We start from the raw sequence: 12,817 nt of genomic DNA on the forward strand, positions 1-12,817 counted from the left end.
TAAAATATTAAGTGTAATTATGATGCTGTCATCTTTTGGTATAAATAAGTCAGTAGGTTGGGACAATTGCTCTCACTTTTTAACTGCTTCTTCTTTTCTGCCACCTGCTGGTCGTTACTAGTTACTGCAGGGAGTTCTGCACGTCAGCTTTCTGTGTATTCTGGGGTTTGTCCAAAGTGCGGTCTGCGGGCCATTTGCTGCCCATAGACTGATTCTATGGAGTCCCGGAGGACAACTACATGTGATCAATGTGTATTGACTTTATTTAAACTAATTACAGGAAAAATAGTTGGGTACAACAAAGTATTTTAAGAAGCTCATTAATTAAACTTATTTTCTTTGTCTAACACCAGATATACTTTATTTTCTCTGGGAGTGACATAAACAGATCATTAAATAGACATAGAGGTTGACATTGACACAGTTGAGCGTAAAATTTAGAATTAAGGAAGATCTAGTTTTTTTTCAGTTAATTGCATTTAACCAAAAGATTTGATTCTAAAAATGTTTCCATTTGGCCCAATTTGTGTTTTAAAACTGGCTTATTTTAATTTTTACTTATAAAACAATCCAGACACACAAATATTGCTGCTGGCATCTTATTTATTATCAGAGATAAATTGATTACAGGTAGCAAACTCTCACCAATGATTTAAAGCACAATCAACTGGATTATATTGATTAGTAATCAAGTGAACTTTTGACTCATGTTTGAAGCTAAAAGTTGATGTTTGATTATAAGAAAAAGCAATTCATTATTTTTTGCTGGATGTTTGACCTGCAGATTTACTTGGCAGGACGGATCTTCATGCTGATGCTCTTCAGGGAGTAATTAACTCCCTTCCATTGAACCCATTCCACTCCAACAGCATGGAGTGTGTTGTCAGCCCCCCAGCGATAAACCCCATTGGGGTTTGTATAGTGACAACCGTTGTACCAGAAAGCACCGAGAAATTTTTTGGCACAGTTGCCGCTCCACTGGTCCTGGTCTTTGTCAAAGGTGGTAAATTTCGTTGCATTTTGATAGGTAAGGCTGTCTCCTGCAGAAATAATAACAAGATACAAAAACTATATAAATAAAACAGACATTCAGTTGAAATCTTAAATAGTGAAAGAAAAAAAAAATCTGCGGGATCTGAAAACAAAATAAAATTGTCATTTTAATATGTAAAAAAAATGCAGGCTTTGTGAAATATTGTTAATATTTTGTGAAATAAATAAAAGTTATGTTAATCTCTTACTGGGATATTATCAATGAGATCAATTAAATTTACTTTACTCAGGTTTTGTGCTGTTAACTACCAACATCAATCTGTTTCCTTCAGAACCATGAGAACAAACTCTGGATTTAGATATAAATGACACAACACATTTAATCCAACCAGGGTGGTTTTTATTTTTATTTAATCCTGTAGTTAGAATAGACTAGCTACAGTAAATTATCTTTATTATTATTATTGTTGTTATTATACACCTGCACTAACACAGGAGTTCCTCAGGGATCCATACTCAATGCCTTGATCTTTACTTTCCAGATCCAGCACAAGTCTAATTATTTCATTTGCCAAGGGATAAACAGTGATGGGCATCATTCCATCCATCCTGTCTAGTAAAGCTTTGATGAGGTTTTCTCATGACTCACCAGCGCCCCCTTTGTTGTTGAAACCGCTTACATGCAGAAGGTAACCCTCACACTCAGCATCGACTTTAATTGAAGAGTAAAGAGCAAACTTTTTGTTTCCTTCAAAGTCCTCCATGTCGACCATCAGTTCATAATTCTGACTCCGTGTCAATTCACGGATGTTATCAAGACCTGCACAGACATGGAAACTATTAAATTTAGATTTTGTATTAAACACCTGGTTAATCTGGGTTTGCAGGAACTGAGTTATAACTATGTTATAAGTAAATAAATAAACCAACCATACATTGACTAACTGTTTAGGTCGGTGTCTCACCCAGCCAGTACTCTCCAGCAGCGTTTCCAAAGGCTCTCTTGTACTCCACCCAGGGTCTGTAGAAGTTTACAGAGCCATCCATCCTCCTCTGGAAAACCTGGAACAACAAAGGAATCTGATCAAGAAGTGAACAACGTTCTCACTGACACACTCAGGGTGAAAAGGAAGTGGGTTGTACCAACTCTGAATTGGTATCAATAATCAATATTTAACATGATAAAACTGATCAAATCTTATCTCAGGCAGGTGAAAATGGAAGGAAAATAAAGACTCTTCTTTCAACAGAACTTGATGTTTGTTGGATGAAAACCCCCAAGAATCCTGAGATAAACCAAGTTGAAGTGTAAACAGAGAGAGTTCATGTAGAGATGGACTCACCGTCCAGCGTCCTCCCTCTGAGTCCATGTCGCAGTAAGCCTTCACACAAACACATTCATGACTTGATACAGTTTTTATTATGTAATGCAATGTCAAACTTTATGTGGAAAAATAAATACTATCAAGAAAGTTCAGTTTCAAATAGTCAGTTTATGTAATGTGTATGAAGATTAAGTAAAAACATCCTCAGCATTGTTAACAGATAAACCTCCAGTCTTGGTCCTGCACAGAACTTTAATCTGGATCTTCATTTTTATGAACAAACCAAACATAAAGTTCACCTGAACAGCAGATGTAGATCCACTTGGATAGATGATGTAAACTCCACTGGTAAGATTATTATCCTTATTGTAGATGTCATTGCAATCAACTGGCAACTGATCAGCAGTGGAGCCAGGAGGAAGAGAAGTGATAACAGCTGGAAGACAGAACATGACACCTTCTGAACATCATCAGAGAAACTCTGATTAACGTTCATTTAGTCAGATTAAACCTGATCCCTGATCTTGTCCTGCATGTGGCCTGTAAGCTGTGCTGCCAGATTTTCAGTCAGAATTATGCTGAATTCTGCCTTAACAAAGGTTTCTGGTTGGTTTGATCCTCCATTTTTTAACAACTCATTTCATCAGTCCTGTTAACAAATGTTATTTCCAGAGCCAATGATATGCAGGAAGTGTTTAAACATTTGCATTGAGCTTTTTCAACATCGTAAATGTTTACCATTTGTTTAGACTGGAAAATCTTTGGATTAAACCGATAAATATGTTGTGGACGTTTTCCTTTTCATTGTACCGACTATATTCATTATAAAAGTGATAATCGATTCACTTATGAATCTTTATAGGTCAAGACACAAACTTACCTTCATCCTTACTGTTGAACTGGACAAACTGAAAATCTGTAGTCAGTGTGGTTCACTGTTAATATCCAATACAATAAAAATAAATTAACTTTAGTGGCCAAACTCAGTTGTAAATGAATTCATGTGTTCATCTCTCACCTGCAGCTGAATGAACTTGATTCCAAACTCTGCTTCTCCTCTGTGTCTCAGACGTTCAGACTCCGTTATTATACCTGCTGATGTGTCACCTCACCTTGATGATCAGAAATCTAAATCAAACATCACCTGATGAAAAACATGAGCTTGGCTTCTTCAACTTGAAAATAAATACCGGATCCAGGATCTGGGCTGAGTGTCAATAACACTGGAAGATCAGTGAACCCAAAGAAGATGAGAACAATCATCATTTCAGGCTTCCAAGATCTATTTGCTGTTTTCTCTTATACATATTTGTTCAGTTGTGACATCAGGCCTTTCAGTAAATGTATCAGGGACCTGGTTCTGTGTCCTGGTACCAGTGTGACCCAACTGTTCAAGCAATGTAAATAAACTGTGATAGTTCAGAAACTATTTATTAAAAACATTTAATTTGGCAAATGAGCTTCATCAGGATGTGTGTTCTAGTTCAGGAATTTGACTGAACACAAAACGTTATGTTGTCAACATGTAGGAAGTTTCTGAAAGAGGAAACTGATCCACTCCATAAGCTCAGCTCCATCCCCGGCTCCAGTTTCGCCTCCAGTTGCCACTGTCTGCTCGTCTCTAGTTCTGTCATCACCTCCCACTGCTAAAGCTTCCTGGTTTCTCACTGCTACAGCTCCAGGGTTCGGGTTTCCCCTCTGGGACTCGGTTTCCAAGCCGCTCTGTTAGTTCCTGGGCGTCAGGCTGCATGACTGGCTTCCAGGTCAGAACAGCCGGCTTTGGGGAGCCGAGCCGCACAGAAAGTTCCTGCTCCCCAGGCTGCAGAGCTATCCTCTGATAAACACGCTGGTTCCCAGTCCCCAGTAAGTGGGTTCTCCACCCCAGTAAGCCCCATCCTGTGCCGGCCCTTCTGAGCCCTTTAGTGCAGGGGAGCTCAAACTTTTGAGACCAAGATCTACTTTTTCTCTCACCAGTCTGCTGTCATGGCCAAAGGTTTTGAGAATGATTCAAATGTTAATATTTACAAAATCTACTGCTTCAGTTTTATAATGGCAATTTGCATACACTCCAGAATGTTATAAAGAGTGATCAGCGTAACAGCAATTAATTGCAAAGTCAATAAAAGTGTATAAAAGTGTAATAAAAGTCTTAAAAGTGTTTCAGCGGGATCGGGCTGCCAGCAGTGCAGAGCTTGCTCAGGAATGGCAGCAGGCAGGTGTGAGTGCATCTGCACGCACTGTGAGGCAGAGACTCTCGGAGCAAGGCCTGGTCTCAAGGAGGGCAGCAAAGAAGCCACTTCTCTCCAGGAAAAACATCAGGGAGACTGATATTCTGCAAAACGTGCAGGGAGTGGACTGCTGAGGACTGGGGTGAAGTCATTTTCTCTGATGAATCCCCTTCCGATTGTTTGGGACATCTGGAAAACGGTTTGTTCGGAGAAGACGAGGTGAGCGCTACCACCAGTCTTGTCTCATGCCAACTGTAAAGCATCCTGAAACCATTCATGTGTGGGGTTGCTTCTCAGCCAAGGGAGTCGGCTCTCTCAGTCTTACCTAAAAACACAGCCATGAATAAAGAATGGTACCAGAATGTCCTCCGAGAGCAACTTCTCCCAACCGTCCAAGATCAGTTTGGTGATGAACAATGCCTTTTCCAGCATGATGGAGCACCTTGCCATAAAGCAAAGGTGATATCTAACTGGCTCAGGGAACAAAACATAGAGAGTTTGGGTCCATGGCCTGGAAACTCCCCTGATCTTAATCCCATTGAAAACTTGTGGTCAATTATCAAGAGACGGGTGGACAAACAAAAACCTAGGAATTCTGACAAAATGCAAGCATTGATTGTGCAAGAATGGACTGCTATCAGTCAGGATTTAGTCCTAACTGCTGTTCGTTGTCTTGTTTTTTCCAACTTAAAAACTTTAAAGGCAACATTTTGAAACTGTACAGTTACAGAAACTCTAATGTGTTAATAATGCAAATAAAATCAGCCGAAGCTAATGTGCTTCTTAAAGTATTCCTGAAGTTAAGCCATACTGGATGTACACTGAATTATATTCTTACAAAATCACAAGAAAGAATGAGAATATAATGTTTTAAAATATACCATATAGTCTATTTATGGATATCATTTTAAAATGAGATCCTTTATAAAATGCAGCACTTTTAAATAAAAAAATGAAAAGATCCAAGACTTTTCATATAAAAATGTAAGCAATATTCTCTAAAAAGTCAAATCTGTCAAAAATGGAGAGAAAAAGATGCACTTTCTTAAAAAATGTAAATAAAATGGTTCAACTGAAGCTGCATCTCTGTTATAAACTAAATGTAAACATGAGTCAAGATATACTAATTATTAGTATTTTGTGGCAGGAAGTACATGAAACTGCAGGTGTTCGCTTTAGTGTTGAAGTATACAATAAGTGAATGTCTTTATGTTCTTTATTGCTGTGAAAGCTGCAGGCGACTGAGGAAAGTAAAATTTGTTTCTATGTCACATTTTGTCTCAAACAAGTTTATGAAGTTGCATGTTGTGTTTTAATGTTCTAATAAGATAAGAATGGAAAAAAACATGTTATATAAATGCAAATCAAACACTGAAAAGGTTCAACAGGATCTTTGACTGGTCCAAAGGTCCTTTCTGGTCTGAACAAGAGACAAAAACAAACACGGCTATCTCCTTCGTTCTGTTTGACCTCCTGGCTTGTCAACACAAACCGACCTCTGCCTTGTTTTTCTCTTCCTCTTTAGTGTGCCAGAGGTTCAAACAGCAGAAACAAGATGGCCGCCACTCTGCAAGTGGCACCAGCATGTACAGGATGCAACAGTGCTCGACTGGATCGCATCTCTCTCTGTGTTCAGATGATGATTGGGTGAGAAGTCTGAGTCTGAGGAAGTGCTCCTTTAAGCAGTTATTGATCAGTTTTAAACAGATCAATAACTGTGAAATGAAATAGATGTGTAGTTACTGGCAACTGAAAGTGGTAGGTTTGTTTCTAAAGATTTGTTTCTAGTAATATCCTTTAATTTATTGATAATCCTTTTTATGACTAAAGAATAATGCAGGACCGTGGATAGAGCCTTGTGGTGCTCCACCTTTAAACTGGATCAGTGTTTTCTTTTGTTAGGAGCCATTGGCCCCAACTTTCTCACATCCAGCTCTCATCTCCTCCTCCTCAGGTCTCCAAATGCCCGTCTGGCTGCAGGCTGCAGGGTTTGATGTCACAAATGGAAAGTGATGTGGAGAAAAGCTGCACATGTTCTGTCAAAAGTCAAGTCTTTATGAAATCAATGGAGAAGTCCATGACGGAGATGACGCACATCTACAACTCCAACCGCAGAGTCATGGTCAACAGATACAGTTAAGATTCACACAAAGTGTTCAGTTTAGGCTTTTTGGAATAAATAACATAAAGCTGGATTTTGTGTTAGTTTCAGAACTGAAGTTTGTGGAAAGTGACGACAAACTGGCCAAGAACCTCGGAGCTACGACAGCGATCTCGATTTCTGGCACAGAAGGTGAAGGAGTTGAGGAGCCATGTGAGGAACAGGTGGAGGAAATGCATCGAACAGAGGCGAGGATGCAACAAAACAGACAAGAAATGCAGCTGCGCAAGTTTTTCAAGTGAAAGGAAAATTAGACATTTTGTTCTGAAGGTTTTACAGTTAAAACTGAGAAGTTTTCTTTTTGACAGAAATTTATAAGTATGTGATTACCTCATACCAGACTCCCCGTTCTTCCATATTTGGTCATCAGTTGCTCCCTTCTGCTCTGGTTTGATTAAATATAGGTTCCTGGCTGATTTCCCAGAATACATTCAGACCAGGCCTGTTCCTCTTCACCAGAACTTGTAAAAAGCTTTTCTCTCTGCACCCAAAGCCTGTCCCTATTTCACCATTATTCTGATTTCAGTCTTTATATGTTAAACAGAATCATAACTTTATCAACATAATCATGATTAATACATTCCTTCAGTCATTACTCCTTAATACTTATCATTTTGATTCGGTATGATAACACATTCAGTTGTGATTTCCTGTTTAACTGGTTTATAAACAACTTCAGAATTTACTCACTTCATAATCATCATCAACACTTTTACATGATATATAAAATACACATATTCCCATAATCAACATTGAATCATAATACAAGATTACTTCAGTCTCTCAGGCCCGTTATGATCTGTTTCTGCATGAACCCTGGACAGATCTCACCTCCTCATACCAGTTTTTGTAACACAGTGTTGACCCCTCTTCTTCAGGACCTCTGCAATTCTCCCTGCCATGCTCTCAATCAACTTCTGGACTAAATCCTGACTGATAGCAGTCCATTCTTGCACAATCAATGCTTGCATTTTGTCAGAATTCCTAGGTTTTTGTTTGTCCACCCGTCTCTTGATAATTGACCACAAGTTTTCAATGGGATTAAGATCAGGGGAGTTTCCAGGCCATGGACCCAAACTCTCTATGTTTTGTTCCCTGAGCCAGTTAGATATCACCTTTGCTTTATGGCAAGGTGCTCCATCATGCTGGAAAAGGCATTGTTCATCACCAAACTGATCTTGGACGGTTGGGAGAAGTTGCTCTCGGAGGACATTCTGGTACCATTCTTTATTCATGGCTGTGTTTTTAGGTAAGACTGAGAGAGCCGACTCCCTTGGCTGAGAAGCAACCCCACACATGAATGGTTTCAGGATGCTTTACAGTTGGCATGAGACAAGACTGGTGGTAGCGCTCACCTCGTCTTCTCCGAACAAACCGTTTTCCAGATGTCCCAAACAATCGGAAAGGGGATTCATCAGAGAAAATGACTTCACCCCAGTCCTCAGCAGTCCACTCCCTGCACGTTTTGCAGAATATCAGTCTCCCTGATGTTTTTCCTGGAGAGAAGTGGCTTCTTTGCTGCCCTCCTTGAGACCAGGCCTTGCTCCGAGAGTCTCTGCCTCACAGTGCGTGCAGATGCACTCACACCTGCCTGCTGCCATTCCTGAGCAAGCTCTGCACTGCTGGCAGCCCGATCCCGCAGCTGAAACACTTTTAAGAGACGGTACTGGTGCTTGCTGGTCTTTCTTGGGCGCCTGGAGCCTTTTTAGCAACAAGGAGAGAGGTTCCTTCTCTCCAGGAACCTCTCTCCTTGAAGTTCTTGATGATACAATAGATTGTTGACTGAGGTGCAATCTTTCTAGCTGCGATTCTCTTTCCTATTAGGCCATTTTTGTGCAGTGCAATGATGACTGCATGTGTTTCTTTAGAGATAACTATGGTTCACAGAGGAGAAACAATGATGCCAAGCACCAGCCTCTTTTCAAAGTGTCCAGTGGTGTCCTTCTTACTTAATCATGACAGATTGATCTCCAGCCCTGTCCTCATCACCACCTACACCTGTGTTAATGGAGCAATCAATGAAACGTTGTTAGCTGGTCCTTTTAAGACAGGGCTGCAATGAAGTTGAAATGTGTTTTGGGGGATAAAGTTCATTTTCTAGGCAAATATTGACTTTGCAATTAATTGCTGTTACGCTGATCACTCTTTATAACATTCTGGAGTGTATGCAAATTGCCATTATAAAAACTGAAGCAGTAGATTTTGTAAATATTAACATTTGAATCATTCTCAAAACCTTTGGCCATGACAGCAGACTGGTGAGAGAAAAAGTAGATCTCGGTCTCAAAAAGTTTGAGCTCCCCTGCACTAAAGGGCTCAGAAGGGCCAGCACAGGATGGGGCTTACTGGGGTGGAGAACCCACTTACTGGGGACTGGGAACCAGCGTGTTTATCAGAGGATAGCTCTGCAGCCTGGGGAGCAGGAACTTTCTGTGCGGCTCGGCTCCCCAAAGCCGGCTGTTCTGACCTGGAAGCCAGTCATGCAGCCTGACGCCCAGGAACTAACAGAGCGGCTTGGAAACCGAGTCCCAGAGGGGAAACCCCGAACCCTGGAGCTGTAGCAGTGAGAAACCAGGAAGCTTTAGCAGTGGGAGGTGATGACAGAACTAGAGACGAGCAGACAGTGGCAACTGGAGGCGAAACTGGAGCCGGGGATGGAGCTGAGCTTATGGAGTGGATCAGTTTCCTCTTTCAGAAACTTCCTACATGTTGACAACATAACGTTTTGTGTTCAGTCAAATTCCTGAACTAGAACAGACATCCTGATGAAGCTCATTTGCCAAATTAAATGTTTTTAATAAATAGTTTCTGAACTATCACAGTTTATTTACATTGCTTGAACAGTTGGGTCACACTGGTACCAGGACACAGAACCAGGTCCCTGATACATTTACTGAAAGGCCTGATGTCACAACTGAACAAATATGTATAAGAGAAAACAGCAAATAGATCTTGGAAGCCTGTCATGATGATTGTTCTCATCTTCTTTGGGTTCACTGATCTTCCAGTGTTATTGACACTCAGCCCAGATCCTGGATCCGGTATTTATTTTCAAGTTGAAGAAGCCAAGCTCATGTTTTTCATCAGGTGATGTTTGATGAAGGTGAGGTGACACATCAGCAGGTATAAATAACGGAGTCTGAACGTCTGAGACACAGAGGAGAAGCAGAAGTTTGGAATCAAGTTCATTCAGCTGCAGGTGAGAGATGAACGAATGAATTCATTTACAACTGAGTTTGGCCACTAAAGTTAATTTATTTTTATTGTATTGGATATTAACAGTGAACCACACTGACCACAGATTTTCAGTTTGTCCAGTTCAACAGTAAGGATGAAGGTAAGTTTGTATCTTGAACTATAAAGATTCATAAGTGAATCGATTATCACTTTTATAATGAATATAGTCGGTACAATGAAAAGGAAAACGTCCACAACATATTTATCGGTTTAATCCAAATATTTTCCAGTCTAAACATTTGCATTGAGCTTTTTCAACATTGTAAATGTTTACCATTTGTTTAAACACTTCCTGCATATCATTGGCTCTGGAAATAACATTTGTTAACAGGACTGATGAAATGAGTTGTTAAAAAATGGAGGATCAAACCAACCAGAAACCTTTGTTAAGGCAGAATTCAGCATAATTCTGACTGAAAATCTGGCAGCACAGCTTACAGGCCACATGCAGGACAAGATCAGGGATCAGGTTTAATCTGACTAAATGAACGTTAATCAGAGTTTCTCTGATGATGTTCAGAAGGTGTCATGTTCTGTCTTCCAGCTGTTATCACTTCTCTTCCTCCTGGCTCCACTGCTGATCAGCTGTGAAGCGGCTGAGGATCAACTGCCAGTTGATTGTGATGACATCTACAATAAGGATAATAATCTTACCAGTGGAGTTTACATCATCTATCCAAGTGGATCTACATCTGCTATTCAGGTGAACTTTATGTTTGGTTTTGTTCATAAAAATGAAGATCCAGATTAAAGTTCTGTGCAGGACCAAGACTGGAGGTTTATCTGTTAACAATACTGAGGATGTTTTTACTTAATCTTCATACACATTACATAAACTGACTGTTTGAAACTGAACTTTCTTGATAGTATTTATTTTTCCACATAAAGTGTGACATTGCATTACATAATAAAAACTGCATCAAGTCATGAATGTGTTTGTGTGAAGGCTTACTGCGACATGGACTCAGAGGGAGGACGCTGGACGGTGAGTCCATCTCTACATGAACTCTCTCTGTTTACACTTCAACTTGGTTCATCTCAGGATTCTTGGGGGATTTCATCCAACAAACATCAAGTTCTGTTGAAAGAAGAGTCTTTATTGTCCTTCCATTTTCACCTGCCTGAGATAAGATTTGATCAGTTTTGTCATGTTAAATATTGATTATTGATACCAATTCAGAGTTGGTACAACCCACTTCCTTTTCACCCTGAGTGTGTCAGTGAGAACGTTGTTCACTTCTTGATCAGATTCCTTTGTTGTTCCAGGTTTTCCAGAGGAGGATGGATGGCTCTGTAAACTTCTACAGACCCTGGGCGGAGTACAAGAGAGGCTTTGGAAACGCTGCTGGAGAGTACTGGCTGGGTGAGACACCGACCTAAACAGTTAGTCAATGTATGGTTGGTTTATTTATTTACTTATAACATAGTTATAACTCAGTTCCTGCAAACCCAGATTAACCAGGTGTTTAATGCAAAATCTAAATTTAATGGTTTCCATGTCTGTGCAGGTCTTGATAACATCCGTGAATTGACACGGAGTCAGAATTATGAACTGATGGTCGACATGGAGGACTTTGAAGGAAACAAAAAGTTTGCTCTTTACTCTTCATTTAAAGTCGATGCTGAGTGTGAGGGTTACCTTCTGCATGTGAGCGGTTTCAACAACAAAGGGGGCGCTGGTGAGTCATGAGAAAACCTCATCAAAGCTTTACTAGACAGGATGGAATGATGCCCATCACTGTTTATCCCTTGGCAAATGAAATAATTCGACTTGTGCTGGGTCTAGAAAGTAAAGATCAAGGCATTGAGTATGGATCCCTGAGGAACTCCTGTGTTAGTGCAGGTGTATAATAACAACAATAATAATAATAAAGATAATTTACTGTAGCTAGTCTATTCTAACTACAGGATTAAATAAAAATAAAAACCACCCTGGTTGGATTAAATGTGTTGTGTCATTTATATCTAAATCCAGAGTTTGTTCTCATGGTTCTGAAGGAAACATATTGATGTTGGTAGTTAACAGCACAAAACCTGAGTAAAGTAAATTTAATTGATCTCATTGATAATATCCCAGTAAGAGATTAACATAACTTTTTATTTATTTCACAAAATATTAACAATATTTCACAAAGCCTGCATTTTTTTTTACATATTGAAATTACAATTTTATTTTTTTGTCAGATCATGCAGATTTTTTTTTTTCACTATTTAAGCTTTCAACTGAATGTCTGTTTTATTCATATAGTTTTTGTATCCTATTATTATTTCTGCAGGAGACAGCCTTGCCTATCACGGTGGAATGAAATTTTCCACCTTTGACAAAGACCAGGACCAGTGGAGCAGCAACTGTGCCAAAAAATATCTCGGTGCTTTCTGGTACAAAGAATGTCACAATGCAAACCCCAATGGGGTTTATCGCTGGGGGGCTGACAACACACTCCATCATATTGGAGTGGAATGGCGTCAATGGAAGGGATTTAATTACTCCCTGAAAAGCATCAGCATGAAGATCCGTCCTGCCAAGTAAATCTGCAGGTCAAACATCCTGCAAAAAATAATGAGTTGCTTTTTCTTATAATCAACCATCAACTTTTGGCTTCAAACATGAATCAAAAGTTCACTTGATTACTAATAAATATAATCCAGTTAATTAAATCATTGGTGAGAGTTTGCTACCTGTAATCAATTTATCTCTGATAATAAATAAGATGCCAGCAGCAATATTTGTGTGTCTGGATTTTTTTACATGTAAAAATTAAAATAAGCCAGTTTTAAAACACAAATTGGGCCAAATGGAAACATTTTTAGAACCAAATCTTTTGGTTAAATGCAATTAACTGAAAAAAACTAGATCTTCCATAATTCTAAAT

General features: G+C 39.5%; 2 protein-coding genes and 1 pseudogene across 2 annotated transcripts in view; 2 read left to right on the forward strand and 1 right to left on the reverse strand.

Moving 5' to 3' along the window:
- Positions 1-583: 583 nt before the first annotated feature.
- LOC129351302 (microfibril-associated glycoprotein 4-like) lies at positions 584-3,372 on the reverse strand (annotated as a pseudogene).
- Positions 3,373-9,587: 6,215 nt separating this feature from the next.
- Positions 9,588-12,817, forward strand: part of LOC129351301 (microfibril-associated glycoprotein 4-like) — a 105,592-nt gene continuing 102,362 nt past the window's right edge. Inside the window, exon 1 of the mRNA XM_055020194.1 lies at positions 9,588-9,794. The gene's annotated coding sequence lies outside the window, so the exon portion shown is untranslated. The remainder of the gene's footprint in view (positions 9,795-12,817) is intronic.
- Positions 9,817-12,670, forward strand: LOC129351300 (microfibril-associated glycoprotein 4-like). Its single transcript, XM_055020193.1, has 7 exons — positions 9,817-9,906; positions 9,990-10,044; positions 10,489-10,647; positions 10,891-10,929; positions 11,211-11,307; positions 11,453-11,623; positions 12,221-12,670. The coding sequence occupies exons 2-7, from the start codon at positions 10,039-10,041 to the stop codon at positions 12,472-12,474; spliced, it is 726 nt and encodes a 241-aa protein (XP_054876168.1). The 5' UTR covers positions 9,817-9,906; positions 9,990-10,038; the 3' UTR covers positions 12,475-12,670.

The sequence above is a fragment of the Poeciliopsis prolifica genome, unplaced genomic scaffold (genome assembly GCF_027474105.1).
Source record: "Poeciliopsis prolifica strain line A6 unplaced genomic scaffold, Auburn_PproV2 SCAFFOLD066, whole genome shotgun sequence".
Taxonomy (NCBI): Eukaryota; Metazoa; Chordata; class Actinopteri; order Cyprinodontiformes; family Poeciliidae; genus Poeciliopsis; species Poeciliopsis prolifica.